Genomic DNA, 20585 nt, shown 5'->3' on the forward strand with positions numbered 1-20585 from the left:
TCCAAGATTTATTTTAACTTGAATCACCTGGACAGGGAACCAGACTAGAAAAGATTCAAGGAGTAACTATAATCCACCAGCTCAATGAAGCAATGTGCTTATTATCTATTACAGACAAGATTCTTTTCCCCTGAGAGATTATGTCTTTTAAAAATTATGCGTATGGTTACCTTTGCATGTCTGTACATCAATTACAAAAAAAAAAAACAAAAACCAAACACATTTACCTTTACAGTCAAATCCTCATTACCCAACGTGACATGAACTTGAATAGGAGGGTAAACACCTCTGCTGGCATGGTGTTCCATAGTGGCTCTCATTGCATTCTGAAACACATTAGGGTTGTATTAAAAATACAGCTTTTTAGAAAGGACAAAGTATAATTTTCAAGTACATATGCACTATTTGAAGTTTTTAAATTTGATGAAAATATGCCAAAGAATCACAATTCTTACAACCACATTTAAAGTTTTTTTTTTTTAATGGAGTCAATTTGGGGGGGATCTAAAGGATATTCTGACCTAAAGATTCCAACTAAATTCTGCATATTTTCCAAAGTCAGACTTCAAAACACTTTAAACTAGTTACATTAAAGCAGAAAACTCTGTTCAAACACTTTTATAATTTTAGTAAGTGATGGGCAAAACATTTTTGAAAATGTAGTTTCAGCTCTATTTTCAGAACTATTTAAAAAACTGTCATACATTTCTTTAAAGAAAAGTAATTTTTTCATATAGTAGTAACAGCGATGGTCGTATTTGATGGAGCAATGAATCCCTTTATCTCTAGCTTGAAATTAAGGGTACTGACACTGTAAAGCTGCTTTGACTACTTTCTAAAGGAAATAGGGTACACAGTGCCAACATATCAGAAGCCTTGAACAATATCATGACATTCAGCATTGCAGCAGAAAATGATACAAACTAGATGTAACTAAAAAGGCATCTGAATTTGGCAGTAAGTGTGTGTGGCCCTGGCACAGCAATTGCGATTGAGTCCCCTTATGGAGGAGATTCCATCATTTCCATCACAGGCAGTTTAAGATTAGGTTCCAGGTGAAAGCCATTATTACTGACATTATGAACAATACGTAATATAATATGGAATGCCTCAATCATAGGGCACAAGATCTTTATGCCACTGGAATTTCAAGGAAAAAATTCGTGTTAATGCTTTAAGTGCCCATCACTACTTGTTTAACAACTTGGATAAAAAGATTTTGGGGCTAGGTGCAGTGGTTTATGCCTGTAATCTCAACACTGGGAATCCAAGGCAGGACTGCTTGAGGCCAGGACTTCAAGGGCAGCCTGGGTAACAGAGTGAGACCTCAATGCTACAAAAAATAAAATAAATATTTTTGAAAAGATTTTGTAAGGTATTAAATACATTTTTGCTGTCTTAGAAGAAAGAACACTTTGGTGGTGTTCTAAGATATTTGGTCAGTTTTTCTGTGTTTCAGTGCACTCTTCCTTTACATTATCAGATTGAAAGCCACCCCCTCTCTCTTCTAGTTTGCTGCTGGCTGATGAAACATAACTAAAGAGAGACTACAAGCTTCTGATGGAGGGCAGTCGTTTTCACTCACCAGGACCTGTGCCCCTCACTCCTCACCCATTTTCCTGTCAACCAGCAAGTATCATGGGCGGGGAAAAAAGACACTCTCAATATTACTAGCATAATTTGTTTTCAAAATTTGTTGTAAAGAGCAAAGATAACAACAAAAACCCTGTAAGTCAATATAAATGACCTCCCCCTCCCAAGAAAAGCCAGACCAAAAAAAGAATTCTAGTCCTTTGAGGGTAGCAAGTTGAGAATCACTCGTCTAAATATTGTTTTAAAATGTAAAGATAACTTTATTAAGCATCTATATGTAATATGTTGCCACTGTACTGGACACTTAGTATGTTATTCCCAATCGTCATAAACAATCCTGGACAGTATTCTTGTTTTACAGAAAAGGAAACTGAGGCTCAGAGAGGTTGAGTGACTTGCCCAAGGTCACACACAAATTAAGTGCCATAATTCGGATTCAAACCCAGGTCTTTCTGACTCCATAGTCTGAGCTCACTACTACATGGAGCTGTCTCCCTGTGTTGATAAAAGGCTGATCTCCAGCAATGTGATACGATACTGACATGAAATGGCACTTCTTAATAGGAGAACCTAGTGGAATATTTGGCTTTCAGAGCAGATTCCTAACCTCAGGAAAGTACTGGTAAAGGTTATGTAATACTATTTTACAAACCTTGAAAAGTTCAAACACCATGTGATAGAGATGGGATGGTACATAAACCACTTGTATTGGCTGTCCTGGTGATTTTGCTACAGAGCAGAAGAGAAAAATATGAAAGTACAGAGAGATGTGCTTTAAAGCATTTTTAAGAAAAAACTGTGTAGTGATGAAAAGAAAACATTAACTACGGAGGACAGTATAATCTGGGGGAGAACTGCTACACCATTTCTTCAATGTATTAGTGTTTGAACCCATACCCACAAGTATTTACAACTGACGATGACAAGAGTCCTGTGGTCATTTCTCACAATCTCGTGTAACAATCGAACCAACCCATGCAACCATTTTTCTCTAGGATGGTAAAGTCTTTTTAAAGATCGCTCAACTGTTGGGTAGGAATTTTACTTTCCAAATAGAGAAGTGTTAAAAGTCCATAAATTCCACAGTCCAATTCACATGAATACATTCTTCTTTTTTTTTTTTTTTTTTTTTAGACGGAGTCTTGCTCTGTCGCCCAGGCTGGAGTGCAGTGGCGCAATCTCAGCTCACTGCAACCTCTGCCTCCCGGGTTCAAGTAATTCTCCTACCTCAGCCTCCCGAATAGCTGGGATTACAGGCACCCACCACCACGCCTGGCTGATTTTTCTATTTTTAGTAGAGATGGGGTTTCACCATATTGGCCCAGGCTTGTCTCAAATTCCTGACCTTGTGAGCCACCCGCCTCGGCTTCCCAAAGTGCTGGGATTACAGACGTGAGCCACCGCGCCCAGCCCATACATTCTTTCAGCCATTTTCAAAATGTTTCACCTGGACGGACTATTGTTTATTTCAGGCATTTCGATGGATATAAAGCTGAATAAAAAAATATGAGCTAGCATCAATTTCTCGAGACAGTAATTAATTCTACATTTAAACACTTAACAGGAGCCCCACTGGGGGTGGTGATAGGGGTATGTATAAAACAGACATTTAGTAGAACAAATGATTAAGACTCATGATATCTTAGAATTCTAATTCAACCAATAAATCAGACCTTCCTCTGAATAAACTCCCCCTTGGGAACAAGAATGGGATATCTGGAAATTGCTCACAGCAGTTCAGGTTTGCAAACTATCACTTGTACATTGTGATTGTTATTTACCAAATGCTATGCTACCATCATGGCTCAAAAGAGTTAATATGGCTTTAGAAAACCACCAGGCAATGCTATTTTCAATTGCGTAACTTCACTGCTCTCTCACTCTAAGGTCCAGAATACAGCTCAGTAAAAGCCTATCTTATTTTATTCTTTCCACCACACCTTCTTAAAGTGTCATCCTAGGAAATGTTTTTCTCTGTCAAACTACCATGCCTTCAGGAAAGAGACTCATCAATCCCCCTTCAAGGCATCTAAACCCTTTTTATCCAAAAGGCACTCATCAGGGTAAAAAGAAAACCATCAGAGACAAACACATTCTCATATAGATGAGCATCTTTCTTTCCTCTTTTACAAACCCAGTCTTTCTATGTCCTCAACTGCAGAAAATTATTTATAACTCAGGAAGTAGAAAAAGGGTAAGTCTTACATTATTGAAGTGCATGTAAAAGTCAAATGTAACTTTCTTGGCATCATTTTTTTCTATGACTAAACAGAAAATTAAAAATAAGCAAAGAATCAAAGTTATCAATTAAAAATAAAGAAAATGAGGCACAAAAAGCCAAATTTTTTCATAAAGAATCTGACTAAATTACATATATATTTATAGATACACTTTTTACATGATTACTATCCTTTAGCCTTCATATCCAATGAATTTAATGAAAAAAGTCATCTTCCATTAAAACATTTAAATTCTTATCCCTTATGAAGAAATCAATGCACTAATCACTGAGAAAAAGACAACATCAGGCTTACCATTTAGTTCTCCAAGTTCTAGTTCGGGAGAGTTAATATAATACAAATCACACAGACGCCTAGCATTTTCATAGCCATCTAGTGCGAATTAAAACAAAACAAAAAAGGATTTAATAAACATACTTCCCTTTCATGCATTAAGATGGCAATAGTATTGACAAATGAAAGTCTTAAACTCTCTACAGAAGAAAATACACTTTGATAGTTTAGGGAAAGTCTCTGCTTTTTTTTTTTTTTTTTTTTTTTTTTTGGTGGAGACATGGTCTCACTATATTGCTGAGGTTTGTCTCCAGCTCCTGGGCTCAAGGCCCCCAACCAGGTAAAGTCTTTCTCTTTTTTTTTTTTTTTTTTAGACAGAGTCTTGGTCAACCAGGCTGGAGTGTGGTGGCGCTATCTCAGCTCACTCCAGCCTCCACCTCCCCGGTTCAAGTGATTCTCCTGCCTCAGCCTCCCAAGTAGCTGGGACTACATAGGCATGTGTCACCACACCCAGGTAATTTTTGAATTTTCAGTACAGGTGGGGTTTCACCATGTTGGCCAGGCTGGTCTCGAACTCCTGACCTCAGGTGATCCACCCGCCTCAGCCTCCCAAAGTACTGGGATTATAGGCATAAGCCACTGCACCTGGCCCAGGGAAAGTCTAAGTGTGACATGACAAAGCTGAATAGCCATAAACAATAAATGACAAATAAAACTACAAAAAAATGTAAAAGTGTATATGCTAAAAAGACACCAACGACAATGCAAAAAAGAAAAATAACAGGTTGAAGAAAATATTTCCTATCTATATAACAAAACTTAAGAGTTGGTTAGGAAATACTCTTATCCACTGTTTGATATCTTTTTAGAGATACCAAAATTTTATATGCATTTAAATGTTTTTAATTCTAGGAATCTTACCCTCTAAAATACTAGCAAAAGTAAGCATGTATTTAAGGATGTTCACAGCAGAACTGCTGGTATTGGTGGTAACAAAAAAATTAAAACAACCTAAATGTACGCCAACAGGAGAATGAATTAATACATACTGATACATTCCATACAGCCATTCAAAATCTTGGGGTATATCCAGATGTACTGAACAGCAAGATGTCTGCAAACTTGTAGAAAAATCACAGAGCACCCCATTTTCTAAAAACAACAATGTAAGGCCAATATCAATTGTGTATGTGTATATATAGAAAGTGGTATAAATAGAAAAAAGCGTGAAAGGATTCAAACCAACCTGTTATGAATTACTGCTCATAGTGCAAGGAATTAGAAACAGGGGAGCAGGGACTTGAAATCTTTTTTAAGTGAAAGATACCCTCAGCTGGGCTCAGTGGCTCACGCCTGTAATCCCAGCTCTTCAGGAGGCCGAGGCAGGCAGGAGTTCCAGACCAGCCTGGCCAACATGGTAAAACCCTATCTGCACTAAAGATACAAAAATTAGCCAGGCGTAGTGTTGAGCATCTGTAACTCCAGCTACTGGGAAGGCTGAGGCAAGACAATCGCTTGAACTCAGGAGGCAGAGGCTACAGTGAGCTGAGATCGCAGCACTGCACTCCAGCCTGGGCAACAGAATGAGACTCTGTCTCAAACAAAACAAAACAAAAAAGATATCCTCTATAGTATCACCAAACTTTGCCTATCTATAATTCTATCAATAAAATAGTCATCCTATACATAATGCGCAAATAATACTATAAGGTTATTTTCAAACCCATGCATTTGTGCCTACCATTTTATCTCATGATACAAATAGTTGTTTAATAGTAAGAAATAACAGTAACTTTGATTTTTGTATCTTTTTGTAAGGAGAAATGTCAGTATTTACCTTTAATAACTTCAACTACATTGCAGTTTGGATTTATGCTTCCAATGTGTTTTCGATGAGACGGACTTCCTTTGCCTTTTCCCCCAAACAATAAAGCTATCCAAAAAGACAAAACCAACAAAATAAGCTAAACTACCTAATGCTCTTTTCCAAATCTGAATAGTGTTTAAATTATACCAAACAGTAGAACAAATATTTGCCTTTAGGATAAACACAGTATTTTACATTCAATAAAAATACCTTTCTTGATGGCAGTCTATTTACTTCTCTTAATTAGCCAAAAGGTAAAACTAAATTTTCTACCTAAATGGAAGTTTCCTAAATACATTTAAAATATGCCAACACATCTCATTTAGCTGCTTCTCTTGACTCAGGACACTTACAGTGCTGATTGAGTAACATTCTAATTGAAATGCGACTCATGTAGAATCGATCCAAAAAGTACTGAACATTCTGGCTGGTGACAGGATCCACCCCAAAGCTCTCCTTGTATTCAATCACACCCTGGGCCATTGTGGGAATGACATCATTGTGTCGGTTTCTGATCCGTATCACAGTATCTGTAAAGCTAAACAAACCCATCTGTCAAAACAGCCAAATATTTTGACAAGTAAACTTAATACAAAAATATAAGTTTAACCAACTATGCTAGACAAAAATCCCTAATTTACTAAAAGGAAAATCAGTTCATGTTTTCCTATACTTATTTAAATGTATTTCAAATCATAAAATATACCAAATCTATGGAAGTATAACGACCTCCAAAATAAAACTTTCAAAATGTAATTATTTTCTTGGTTTCCTAAGAGTAAGGCTGTGACAAAACATAATCCTAAAAATGTTAATGGTTTTAACTGCTATCAACTAAGGTTATCTGAGCACTTGCTAAAAGGATGGTATTCCAGAGATATTCTGCATAGGAGAAGACAAAGCACTTGCCTCTAGGGAACACCTGCTCTGCTCTGCAAGGAATCAAGATGAATGAGCCAATAAAGCCTGCCTGTTTTAGAACTATTCCCTAGGGTTCAAAGAGAGAAGGAAACACTTAGGACAGAAAAACGAAAAAAGAATTATCATTTCATTTATCCTATGAGTTTATAAAATGGGAGAGGAAAAGTAAACAACTGTATTAAAAGATAAATCTTCAAATCATCTAGTAGCCTTCCCATTTCTGTCACTTAGAAGACGTTGCATGGTTAAAGAACTAAATAAAAGACAAAAGAGAAAAGAAATCTTTTTTTTCTTTTTTTGAGATGGAGTTTTGCTCTTTTTCCCCAGGCTGGAGCGTAATCACGCAATCTTGGCTCACTGTAACCTCCACCTCCCAAGTTCAAGCGATTCTACTGCCTCAGCCTTCCTCAGTAGCTGGGATTACAGGTATGCACCACCACGCTTGGCTAATTTTGTATTTTCAGTAGCGATGGGGGTTCCTTCATGTTGATCAGGCCGGTCTCGAACTCCCGACCTCAGACTATCTGCCCACCTCGGCCTCCCAAAGTGCTGGGATTACCGGCATAAGCCACTGTGCCCAGCCCAAGAAGTCTTAATTATGCAGTAACAAAACCAATTTTCTAACATAACCCATCTGAATTTACACTTCCAAATGAGTGTTTTCCTATTCAAAGTCATCATCTTGAGTACTATTAACTTATTCCAATGATGTTTCCACTGCTTAAAACATTTTTGGAATTCCTAGTTAGTAACAAGCTTCAAAACAAGACTGTTAAACCAAAATACAAACAACAAAGCTCTTCGAAAACAACAAACAACTCATCATTCTAGTCATTCCTTTATTTATTTTTTTTCCTTAAAAGAAACACAAATCTGTATTATTCTGCTTAACTACTTATTTTCCGCAGCTCTGAACGACTGTTTTCAGAAGGCTGTATAGCATGTTTACGTCTAAAGTAAGGCTGCTTGGATTCTACCATGTGCTAACTATGTAACCTTAAGCTACATGCCCTCTTTGTGCACAAACAGCATTATTTCAATGAATTGTTTTAAAGATTAAAAAACATCATTCATGTAAAGTCTGCTCAATACCTAAGCAAGGAGTAAACTCTTGCTGAACGTTATTTTCAGATTAAAATCATGTTTAAAAAAATGAAGTGTTACTGTTCCCTTTAAAGACAGTCCAAAAAACATGTGTAACTAACTGAGGACAAGAAATGGTCATTACATTGTCGGTGCCCTTCACTGCAATAAGCAGGTAGCTGCATACGGCAAATACTTTGGTCTACCAATTCCGGTATATGGGTTATTAAACTTGTCATATTACTGACATCATCTTACAGGCCATAGAGAATAAACTAGAAACCTGCAACCATGTTTTATAGGCCTTCTATGTTTTAAAAAATGTTTTAATTAGCTGCCAAACTTTCAAAAGCAAGAGATTTTACATTACAAATCTAGACTTGTAGCTTTCCTTTAAAATCAGAAAACAATCAGATGATATGGGCAGTATTTTAACATGGCAAAGATCAGCTGGGGCTGAAGGTGGTTGTCCATCAGAAAGAGCATGCACCCTCCAGGTTAACAGTCCAACTGCCACTGAGGCCACACTTACATTTCCATTGATCATCACACCTGAACTTTGTCTTTTGTTAAAGAGGAATGCGAAGCATTTCTTATGCCTAGTCAAATTTAATGATTAGGTTATTTGTCCTGCCTGTATGGGCTGCTATAGTCACATACATCACATGTTGTAAAGTAACAGAAACCTAAAAGTTAATCAATTTCCCCTAAGTGACCTAATAATAGGTTTAAGAATAGGGTCAAAATAGTGAACTTACTCATAAATAGCTTTAGCATCCTCAGCACTTTTGTCCTTAAAATCAAGAAGCTCCTGAAGACTCTGGATATACCTAAAATGCAGATCAAGAGAATAAGTTCGTTCTTTTATATTCTGAAAGTTATCATGAAACTTAGCTCAAAAGCTATTTTTAGCATTTTATAATTTTTAATTTATAGTACTGCTATAAATTATGGTTGAAGTAGAATTTTTACACCCATGCACATTTGAGCAAAGTGCTGGAAACAAATAGTAGAAGGTACACATTTTCTCCTAAAAGCATAGGTCAAGTTTAAGAATTTTAACATTTTCTATTCTAAGTTCTACATCCTAAAATGGCTTTTTAAATTTACCACTGTACATTACAGTATACATACTGATTATGCTGAGATCTGACTCTGTCACCAATAACTATGTGATCTTGGGCAAATGACTTAATTTGTCTTATTATCGGTAAAAGGAGGACAGCCTCTCTTGCTCTGGGACTCTATCTTAAATATCTATGCTCTAAAACCTTAATTTTACGTGGTTATGTCCAACTAACAAGTATTTATTAATAGCCTATAATCTACTATATGGTTCTTTTAAACTGAACAAAAAATACAAAAGTCATAAAAATGTAGATTTTAAATTCATCTGATAATTCAAGGTATCAAAGCATCTGTTAAGAAATGAGCAAAATAAAGAAGGCCAAATGATTTTCTGATGGTCTTGCAGGCAAGTACAATGGCACTGCCGGGCCAGAGCTAAAAATAACTTGCTACCACTGAATTACTTTCTTTGACAGTGTAAGGGAACTATTACTTAGCTATAAGCACTTAATCTGCAACTGCCCTAACTTAACAGGCATCTAGGAGTAATGAAAGTGCTTTAAAAACCTGTAATTCCATCTGTTGGTTTGGAAAGCTGTTTCTGACAAGCAGTATGTCTTAATGCATTCCAAAGTTAAGGGATTCTGATAGCCGCTGCTGCTTTGCTTTAACCCTTAATTTCCTCTTAATTGGTAAGAACAATTACGCTCTCCATCCAAGAGATAGCTGAGTACCTACAACAGATACCGATCAGACTTCATGACTGATAAGCTTCAAAAAGCAGCATATTCTACTTCTAATGAAGAATTTTTTAAAAACAGGAAATATCTTCCATGGAATATTATATTTTCTCCTTTATATCCCATCATAATTCCTAAACAAATGCTTCCCATTTAAGCCACACTTATAACTATTCCATACTTGGACTAGATAGCATCTGATTATCATATATATAGCAATCATACTTCTTTTGCTTTTTTAAATCGAGATTAGATCAACTTCTCCCATACACTATAATGACTACAAAAAGAAAACTTGAATCTCCATGAATCATAACTGGGAAATGCCCTGAAGCTAAACTTCTTCCATTTAAGACTTAACTCTAGGCAGCTCATTTATTTGAAGTGTATAGTGCTTAAAAGAACAACACTTTTAAAGCAATAACATTAACAAAGGCTGTATATAGGTGGCTCCATGAGTGTATACCCTTAACATCTCTACTCATCTTTGGGAATAGATCACACTTTTTCTACACAATTCCAAAAACTTCTAATTGTTTTAAAACAGAAAAATAAACGTTTTAACTTTTGTAATTTATAAAAAGATACCCTTCAGTAAATACAGTTTATTAAAAATACATATACCCTTTCATATATTTCATTGTTCTGACTATAGAATGGTATAGCAGAGATGGACAAATGGGAGTTTGAATCCCAACTCCACTATCAATGGTACTGCCTTATGCAAAAGATTTAACCTTTATGTGCCTCAGCATCCTCATCTGTAAAACAGAGTTAACCTGCCAGGTGCAGTGGCTCATGTCTGTAATCCCAACACTTTGGGACGCCAAGGTGAGAGGACTGCTTCAGCCCTGTTCACAACCTGCCTGGGCAAAAAAGTGAGACCCCATCTCTACAAAAAATAAAAGAATTCGTCAGGTATGGTGGCGCATGGCTGTGGTCCCAGCTGCTCGGGAGGCTAAGGCTGTAGGATCTCTTGAGCCCAGGAGGTCAAGACTGCAATGAGCCATGATCACACTACTGCACTCTAGCCTGGGTGACGGAGACCCTGTCTCTAAAAAGAAAATAAATTCATTTTAAAAATAATAAACAGGCTGGGCACAATGGCTCACGCCCACAATCCCTGCACTTTGAGAGGCCCAGGTGGGCAAATCCCTTGAGCTCCGGAGTTTGAGGCCAGTCTAGGCAACATGGAAAAACCCCATCTCTGCTAAAAAATACAAAAATTAGCTGGGCGTGGCACGCGCTTGTGGTTTCAGCTACTCAGGAGGCTGAGGTGGGAGGATCACCTGAGCCAGGAAGGTGGAGGTTGCAGTGAGCTGAGCTGTGATCGCCACTGCACTCCAACCTGGGTGACAGAGTAAGAGTAAGAACCTGTCTCAAAAAAAATAAGTAAACAGGCTAGGAGCGGTGGCTCACACCTGTAATCCCAGCACTTTGGGAAGCCGAGGTGGGAGGATCACCTGAGGTCAGGAGTTTGAGACTAGCCTGGACAACATGGTGAAACCTCTGTCTCTACTAAAAATACAAACATCAGCTGGGTGTGGTGGCAGGTGCCTGTATCCAGCTACTCTGGAGGCTGAGGCAAGAGAATTACTTGAACTCAGGAGGCAGAGGTTGCAGTGAGGCAAGATCATGCACTCCAGCCTGGGTGACAGAGCAAGACTCCATTTAAAAAAAATAAATACATAAATAAATAAAAATAACAACAATGAATAAAATGGAGAGATTCATACCTACTGTGCAAGGTTGTTAAAGGGATTAAAGGCAATATACATAAATACCTAGTCATCAACAAATTGTAGACATTTTTCTCATAATATCCTTGCAGATATACTAACATAAATCCTAAATTTAGCATCTGTATTTCAGTGCAGTTCTAATTGGTTTTCTCAAAATCAAGGAGTTGTGGAGTCCAGGATTCAGGGCACAAGCCCAGATACATTGCCCCACCTGCCCCCAGACAAAAAAAGGAGAATACTGCTACTACCTTAAGATTCTGGCCAGGCACGGTGGCTCATGCCTGTAATCCCAATACTTTGGGAGGCCAAGGCAGGCGGATCACAACGTCAGGAGATCGAGATCATCCTGGCCAACATGGTGAAACCCTGTATCTACTAAAAATACAAAAATTAGCTGGGCATGGTGGCACATGCTTGTAATCCCAGTTACTCGGGAGGCTGAGGCAGGAGAATTGCCTGAACCAGTGAGCTGGAGCTTGCAGTGAGCTGAGATTGCGCCACTGCACTCCAGCCTGGCCTAAGAGCAGGACTCCCTCTCAAAAAAAAAAAAAAAAAAAGATTCCACTGAAGAGTAAAAAAAGCATTTGCCGTAACCTTGAATAGAGTCCACAATTCCATCAAATTGCAAACACAAGATGAGAATCTTACCAGCTTTGTACCAATTGAACGGATGGTGTTCTGAGAAGATTATCTGGAAGGAGACTTATTTCTTTCATTATATTTGCCAGTCTGACAGGCAACTCTTGCCGAAGAAACATAAATGAGGTCTTTTCACAAGCATTCACTGATCCTGAAACCAAACATGATGGGTAAAGCAGTAAGTAAAAGCCATAAGGAAACCGAAGGCAAGAGGCAGGGAGAAATGAAAGGCAGTTACCTGGCAAGGCCAGAGGGGCAGAATCACCACGATGGGGCAAGGAATAGAAGGCAAAGGTATCCCTGCCTGTGGGAGGTGAGGGATGAGATAACCCAGTCTCCAGAGTTATGACATTCCAATTACTGACATTCCAATGGCTCTGTACAGCAATTACGATAACCTTGTCTCCCTAACTTGTATCCTTATAGTGAAGACCCATTTTAGAAGTTAGGTAAACTGAGCATTACTGAGCAAGGCTTTATAAAATTAACAGCAGAACCTGGAAAAGTCTAGCCTGTACACCGTGTTGCTGTTATCATTTAGAAAATCTGTTTTTTAACTCTAGGTTTAAAAAGAGTTAATGTCTAAGAAACAGAAACTTTAAGGTGGTCTGAATGCAGTGGTATTTACGACTAATTGATTACAACCAGTTACAGATTTCTTTGTTCCTTCTCCACTCCCACTGTTTCACTTGACTAGCCTTAAAAAAATAAATTAAAAACAGGGGGCCAGGCACAGTGATTCATGCCTATAATCCCAGCACTTTGCGAGGCCGAGGCTTGAGGACTGTTTGAGCGCAGGGGTTCAAGACCAGCCTGGGTAACACAATGAGACCTCGTATTTATAAAAAATAAAAAACAGCTGGGCGTGGTTGTGCTTGCCTGTAATTCTAGCCTTGGGAAGCTCAGGCAGAAAAGTGAGGTTATAGTGACCTATGATAGCACCACTGCACTCCAGCCTGGGTGACAGAGTAAAACCCTGTCTCAATCAAAAAGAAAAAAGTAAAATTTTGATGTTTGCATATGAAGATTCACTGATTCCATATAGAACCACAAATGCTAATTACAGTAAGCAAAGAGTAAGGGGAGTCCAGGTGTGGTGGCTCACACTTATAATCACTTTGGGAGGCCAAGTTGGGAGGATGGCTTGAGCCCAGGAGTTTGAGACCAGCCTGGACAACATAGCGAGACCCCATTTCTATTTTTAAAAAATACACACACACACACACACACACACGGGAAAAAAGAGTAAATGCAGAGGAAAGCTTTCAAGCAACAGAAAGCAAAAACCACCACCGCCTGTTAGCACCATCTTCAAGTAGGTCCTATTCAATTGTCTGGTTACTGGAAAGTCTCCTGACCCCTCCACTCCCATATCACGATCCCATATCACTTCCTAAGCAGAATAGTTGTATAATGTCCTTTGGCAAACAGCGCCACTTAATATTAAACTAAAAGGTCTTGCTATTCCAGTAATGCATTTTAAGCTTACTATTCTTGCTGCTTTAGCAGAGAAAACGTTAGCAAAAACTAGACTGTCAATAGTAGAAATTAAGTTATTAAAGGAAAACAGCTTGTGAAAGTTTCATGGCATACTTATGACCACCACCAAATTCGCCCCTACGTCGAACTAGGGTCATTTTAAAGTAAAAACAAAAACCTAAGGCTTTGACCCAAAAATTATGCGACTATAAACCACAGTTTTAAGACAAAGTTGTCAACCATGCAGGTATCATTCAATGCAGAAGTCACAATGCAGAAGATAACCTTTGTACTCAAATTTTATGAATTCATTAAGGTTTTCCCTTTTCCCCTCATTGCCTTCATAGGTAAGTGGGAAGTAAAAGTTAAAATGCCTAACTATGCAATTCCTTCTGCAATCTGTTTAACAGCTTATCGAGAAAACAAGGATAATCTGGTAAACTTCACAGCATCCTGTCCTCATGCACTCAACACGTGCTCAAGACTTACTTGCTGATGATGAAATGTGCTGTTGGTGCAAACAATTTATGCTACTGGCAAGGAAAACATTCTAAGAAACTCTGGGCCAGTTATAACCTGCCTTGCCTATCATCACGCCATTTCTATGCAATCATCACATGCAAAACTGGGCATTCATCATCACTGCGCGGAATCCAAAAGCGATCCTCGGGGGTGTCCACGCTCGGCCTCCCACGCGGGCGCGCCTCCTCGGAAGGGGCCTGGCCGAGCGCGCACCTGCACACGTGCGCCGGAAGGCGGGAGGTCATTCCGCGCGGCCCAGCTGGTTTGTTTTCAACAATACGATCAAAGCCACACGCCCACCGTTATTTACGCCGTCAGCCAGCGCCGGCACTTGGAGGGAGGAAGGAAGCACCTAAGGCGCTGGGGGCGGAAACACTGAGGAGGAGGGCTGCGCCTCAGGCGAGAGCTGGCCGGCACCGACCTGGCCTGGAGCAGGGGCCGCAGCTCCCCGCCTGGGACCGCGCACAAAGGCCCGAAGTCCGGGCCGCACTCACCGAAGTCCAGGAACTGCTTCATGGAGAGCGGGGACGGTGAGAAGCGCGCGTAGAAGTCCACCTGGCCCGGAACGCCGCGCTCGGACGCCGGGCCGGAGCCCGAGTCCGAGCTGAAGGAGCGGCTGGGGCCGGCGGCACGCAGCCCCGGGCCCGGGACGGCCAAGGCAGCTCCGCGAAGCAGCCGCGCCAGCCTCATGCCGAGCCCCGCTAGAGAAGCCAGAGCCCGGGCGCCACGTTTCCCCGCGCCTCTGCCGAGTGGTACGTGAGGGACGTGGCGGGCAGCAGGGGAGGGGAGCGGCTGTCACCGGCGCGGCCCCCACCCATCTCGCCGGAGCCCGGCCCCCTGCGCCGCTGGGCGGGATGCAGAGCGGGAAGGAGGCGGGGAGAGAAAAGGGGGCGGGCGCTCGCGGGGCCCGCCCCCTCGCCGGAGTCCCGCCCAGCCCTGCGGGGAAGTAGATGAGGAGCGCGCGCCAGGCCGCAGCCGGCGCCCAGATCCCGCCGCCGCCGGCTAGGTGTGGGGTGCGCGTGGCAGTCGTCCCCGTACATTTCGGGTGACGGGACCGGGTACACTAAGAGGCGAGGCGGTGTGGAGCATCCCCTTCCCGCGCCCTTTTGAAACAAATCCCACCTTCCTGCTTCCTCTGCCCTCCTAGTCTCGGCCAAAAGGCTCAAGGACAGGGCGGACCTCCGCTTGCACACACCGCGGTGTCCTGCTGCGAGCGCATTCTAAAACCGCTTCTCTGTGACGCAAGCCACACATTTTTCAGGGTCAGAGAGCTTCAGGAGTCCCCGCTTGCCAAACAGTGGTACGTAAATACGAATGCTGAACAGTGGGACGTGTGGCCCTAAATAGTATCACCGAGACGGCGGCCCCAGAAGGAGAGACGTACTGCCATGTACTGGCTGTGTGCCCTTGAGTGAGCTCTTTAACCTCTCTGAGCCTCCATCTCTTTACCTGAAAAAGGAGCGTAGTATCTGGCTCAGTTGCTCTGACATGGGTAGTAGAGCTATCTGTTAGCAAAATGCCGGGGACATACCAGATAATAAATGGGATTTATTTTTACCATTATTGCTTTTTAAAATTATGTCCTTATTAAGATTTTATCAGAACCACTTACCTGTGTTTTCCCTGAAGCACATTTTACCAAAAGTTTGAGAGAAAACAACAGTTTTTGGCCGTTTTATAACTATTTGACGTATTCGAGTATCAGCAGTTCTTCTCCCACACTGACTGTAGGTTTTAGAAAGTGTAACGGATACATAGTTTTGTGAACCCCGAAAGTTTGAGACAAGTCTCGATTAATGTATAAAGTTTATTTTGGCAAAGTTGAGAACACGTCCGTCTCTATATGTAAGAAGCAGACAACTTGAAGCAGGGAGGAAGGCTTCCAGGTTATAGGTAGGTGAGAGACAAATGGTTGTAGTCTTGAGTTTCTGATAAGCCTTTCCAAAAGAGGCAATCAAATATGCATCTATCTCAGCAGAGGGATGACTTTGAATAGAATGGGAGGCAGGTTTGCCCTAAGCAGTTCCCAGCTTGAATTTTCCCTTTAGCTCAGTGATTTTGGGGCCCATGTTGTTTTCCTTTCACATTTCGGTGAATCTTCATTCTCCTTATGTTTTTCTGGACAATCACACGTGGATACGGTATGGGACATTATTCTTTTGGCCCTGACAGCTTTGTCAAACCTGGTATCAGTGTGCACCTCTGGAGTTCCCATCTCTTTCTTGGCAAATTTCCAGATATCTGCTGAGTGCCCGAGGGCCACACTTCTTGAAGTCCATTTCAATGGGATGTGCTTGGGAATGTTGATGGTGTCACCACCTCATTGGTGGCTGAATGGCCCCCTTCTGCTTCCCACCCTTCTTCTGCAGTGCCCAAGTTGGAATGAAGAAAACAATTTTAAGTTGAATATTACACGTCCTTAAAACAATCCATCAAACATTTCCACAGCTCTACTCCAGCTTCTCAGGTTGCCTCCTCCTTTCTTTTCTCCTTCCTTCTAGATTATTCCCTGAGCTCCAAAGTCTTGTCACTTTATCATGCACACCATTATTCAGCTTCCTCAATCCCTGTTTGCAATTTTGCTGCTTTCTGCCTGAGCATGTCAAGATGCTGGGCTGAACATTAATTTATGTGAAAGCACAAAGGCCCAGCAGAAACTTTGAGACTATTTTAGCAAGATTTTTTCCCCCAGGAAGGAATCAACTGTTGTATAAAGTGCTTTTTCTTTTCTCCAAAGTATATTCACCATGCTTCAACCAATATATGGAGAATGTGCATATAAAAGCACATATTAAGTGGTGTCAACTTTTGCTTCTTAGTCAAAGACTTTGGGTCCAGAAACTGGAGAGAACTTTTGAGGACTTTAGTAAAGAGCTATATTTTCTGTTATGGTCTGAATGTGTCCCCTAAAATTCCTATGTTGAAACTTAATTATCCACGTGGTAGTATTAAGAGGTGGGGCCTTTAGGAGGGAATTAAGTCATGAGGGCAGAGCCTTATAAAAGGGCCTAAGAGGGTGAGTCTGTTTCTACCATCTCTTCTACCATGTGAATGAAACTGCCTTTGAAAAATTATAACAGTGAGAAAATTCTGACAGTGAAAGAGATCTGACCTAACCAACTCCATCTTGCTTCTCACTTCCAAGCTGCCCTTATTTGTTAATGAGCATAGGCCAAACTAACTTTGGGAGGAATTTAGTTTATATATTAACTTTGAAACAAAGATAACAGCTCTTCCATGAAACAAACCCCCAGCTTTCCTGGGGACCGGAACACCTTTGTTAAACTAACAAATTAGGCAGGGCACAATGGCTCATGCCTGTAATCCCAGCACTTTGGGAGGCCAAAGTGGGAGGATTGCGTAAGTCCAGGAGTTCGAGACCAGCCTGGGCAGCATAGACCTTGTCTCGACAGAAAATGAACAAAATTAGCTGGGCATGGTGGCACGTGCCTGTAGTGCTTCGTGGGGAGCATCAGTTGAGCCCAGAAGGTGTAGTTTGCAGTGAGCCAAGATCCTGCTGCATCATTTCTGCCTGTGTGACAGAGTGAGACCTTGTCTCAAAAAATAAGTAAACTAACAAACTAGCTACAAGATTAGAAATTATAACTCAGGAGTCATGCAGTCAGAGTCCACAAGATCACTGACCTCCGCAATTGCACCTATAGATAACATTGCTATTATAAAACCTAACGTTGGTGTTTGAGTTATTTTTCAAAACCTGAATTCCAATGGACCAGGTAGAACCACAGATAAGTAAAATGGCTCATCTGGTCTTGTGGCCCCCACCCAGAAACTGACTAAGCATAAGATGACAGCTTCGACTTCCTATAATTTTATTCCTGACTCAACCAATCAGCATTCCCCATTGTCTAACCTGCTGTCTGCCAAACTATCTTTAAAAAACCCTAGCCTCTGAATTTCTGGGAGGTTGATTTGAGTAGTAATAAAACTCTCATCTTCCATTTAGCCAGCTCCACAGGCATTAAACTCTTTGTCTTGATAAATTGGCTCTATCTGGGCAGCAGGCAAGAAAAACCTATTGGGTGGTTTACATGAGGACACAGCAAGAAAGCCCTTACCAGACATTGAATCCTGGCACCTTGATCTTGAACTTCCCAGCCTCTAGAACTGTAAGAAAACTAATTTCTATTGCTTAAAAATTACCGAGACTGAAATATTTTGTTACAGCACCACTAACAGACTAAGGCACACATGTAGCTATAAAGTAGAATCACACTGTAAGCTTCTATAGAAAAATTTTTTCGTAGCAGACATGGGCCAGCCCCTGTAAATTCACTGAGAATTTATGATCCATGTTGGACTGATGTGACTGAAAGGAATGGAAAAAGCAATAGAAAACAAGTAAACTGTGTCACCTTGTCCCCAGTACCCTCTGGCTTCATGAGGTTCAGAAGACAAAAGGAAAAAGAAGTCATATTTCCCCCCCAACACCTTTCTTCAAGGCTATAATTTGTGTTCAAGGGTGGCCACAGCTTCCTATCCCTAGAGATATAGTACTAATTTTTCTCTGTTGCTGATTGGGTGCTCACCAGCCTTGGAGGTTTAATTCTGCCCACGCTCCTGTAAATAGTCCCTTCATTAATTAATGAATTTCCCTTTTGAGTGTGCTATCATTTCCTGCCCTAGAACCCTTTTTGATATGCTGGAAAGATAGTTTTCAAAAAAGGTGACATAATGATGCTCACGCAGCTATAAAATGAACATGTGTCAAATTTTATTTAATACATTAATTAAACGAGGGAACCAGTGAAGATATTATAGCCAGTTCAAAAGAGAAGTGAAAAAACAGGAATACAGAAAAATTTGCAAAGGTTGTAAAACTGGCTCTTTCCTTGGGAATCAGGGAGGGTTGCCCTTCTACCTGACAGAATTTATTTGCACATGTATAGGTAAGAATTATGTGTGGTGTTACCATTCATCTGCAATTTATAGAGTTGTAAAATAGCTCAAAGACAGTGAATCAGAATCAGATATCCTGAAAAGTTGTGCTCTAAACAATACATAATATTCCACTGAAGCATAATTTTTCTCCATATACATTTGCCTTCTTTCTTTAAAGGGTACTTTGATTCAGGTAATTACTTGTGTAGTGATATGAGGGCATCCTATTCACCAGGATTTATTTAGCAAAAACATAGTTTTTTTCTGGAGTAAGTGCTTTGAAATGCTGCTGGAGTGGAAGGAGAGATCTCTAGGGAAGGCTCAGAACAGCTTTACAGGAAGCTAGGAGAGGAACTCACTTTGTCGAGCAAAGGGGAAGGGGAGGAGGCAGAAGATTGCAAAGACTGTTAACAACGTGAGCACTCCTTGTAACCCAAACCCTCAGTAAAGTTTGCAAAAAGAGATTATTGGATACTGAATCTTTTATGTGTTGTGCTTTTGTGAAAATTGGAGGAAAGGATGATTTTTTATGAGAGTTTGTGGCAATGGGGATAGACTTTGCACATAAAGAGTCTGAGTGGTAATGGGGGGGGAGCCATAAATGAGACTATGAGCCTCAAGAATTTACAGACATGGACAGGGAGAACTCTAGACTTTCACAAACTGAGACTGGTAATGTTAAAAGATAAATTTGGGCACATTAAAAGTTTTAAAAATTTATTTGAACTGTTGATTTAAAAAAGAAGACTCAGACTCTGTAAAATATTTTAAGAGATTTATTCCGAGTCAAATATGAATGACTAAGGCCTGAGGCACAGTCTCAAGAGGTCCTGAAAACATGTGCCCAAGGTGGTTGAATTATAGCTTGATTTTATACATTTTTAGGGGAATGGAAGTTGCAGGCACACATCACTCAGTACATGTAAAGCGTACACTGCTTTGGTCTGGAAAGGCAGGACAACTTTAAGACATAATATAGGGGGGTTGGGAAACTTCTGGCAGGAGGGGGCTTTCCAGGTTATAGGGAGAGTCAAAGATTTTCTGACTGGCAGTTGGTTGAAAGAGTTAAGTTATTATCTCAAGACCTAGGATCAATTGAAAGGAGTGTCTGGGTTAAGGCAAGGGGTTGTGGAGACCAAGGTTCTTATTACACAGATAAAGGCCCCGCGTAGCAGGCTTCGGAGAGTACAGACGGTAAGTGTCTCTCATCAGACCTAAAAAGGTGTCAGACCTTAAAAGGAAAAACCTGGAAAGGGAAGGCGATCCTCTACGGAATGTAGATTTTTTTCCCCAGAAGAGATAGCTTTGCAGGGCCAGTTCAAAATATGTCGAAAAAATATGTTTTGGAGTAAAACACTTCAATTTATTTCAGGAGCTGCTGTCTGTCATGTGATGCTACTGAGGAGTAAATTCTGATTTTTTTTATCTTGCCCAAATTCCTATCTAAGAATTCTGGGGAGTCATGCCCTACAAACCATAAATTCTCATCAGATGGGTTTTATTTAACCCTGTATAT

General features: G+C 40.5%; 1 protein-coding gene across 1 annotated transcript in view; it reads right to left on the reverse strand.

Annotated features, from left to right (window-relative positions):
* Positions 1 to 15039, reverse strand: part of PDK1 (pyruvate dehydrogenase kinase, isozyme 1) — a 38043-nt gene extending 23004 nt beyond the window's left edge. The window contains exons 1-8 of the mRNA XM_011991914.1: positions 14662 to 15039; positions 12176 to 12317; positions 8736 to 8807; positions 6327 to 6511; positions 5944 to 6039; positions 4128 to 4205; positions 2246 to 2322; positions 228 to 326 (exon numbers count right to left, since the gene is read on the reverse strand). Coding sequence (XP_011847304.1) covers positions 228 to 326; positions 2246 to 2322; positions 4128 to 4205; positions 5944 to 6039; positions 6327 to 6511; positions 8736 to 8807; positions 12176 to 12317; positions 14662 to 14857 — 945 coding nt within the window. The 5' untranslated portion in view covers positions 14858 to 15039. The remainder of the gene's footprint in view (positions 1 to 227; positions 327 to 2245; positions 2323 to 4127; positions 4206 to 5943; positions 6040 to 6326; positions 6512 to 8735; positions 8808 to 12175; positions 12318 to 14661) is intronic.
* Positions 15040 to 20585: the final 5546 nt, after the last annotated feature.

The sequence above is a fragment of the Mandrillus leucophaeus genome, unplaced genomic scaffold (genome assembly GCF_000951045.1).
Source record: "Mandrillus leucophaeus isolate KB7577 unplaced genomic scaffold, Mleu.le_1.0 Scaffold40, whole genome shotgun sequence".
Taxonomy (NCBI): Eukaryota; Metazoa; Chordata; class Mammalia; order Primates; family Cercopithecidae; genus Mandrillus; species Mandrillus leucophaeus.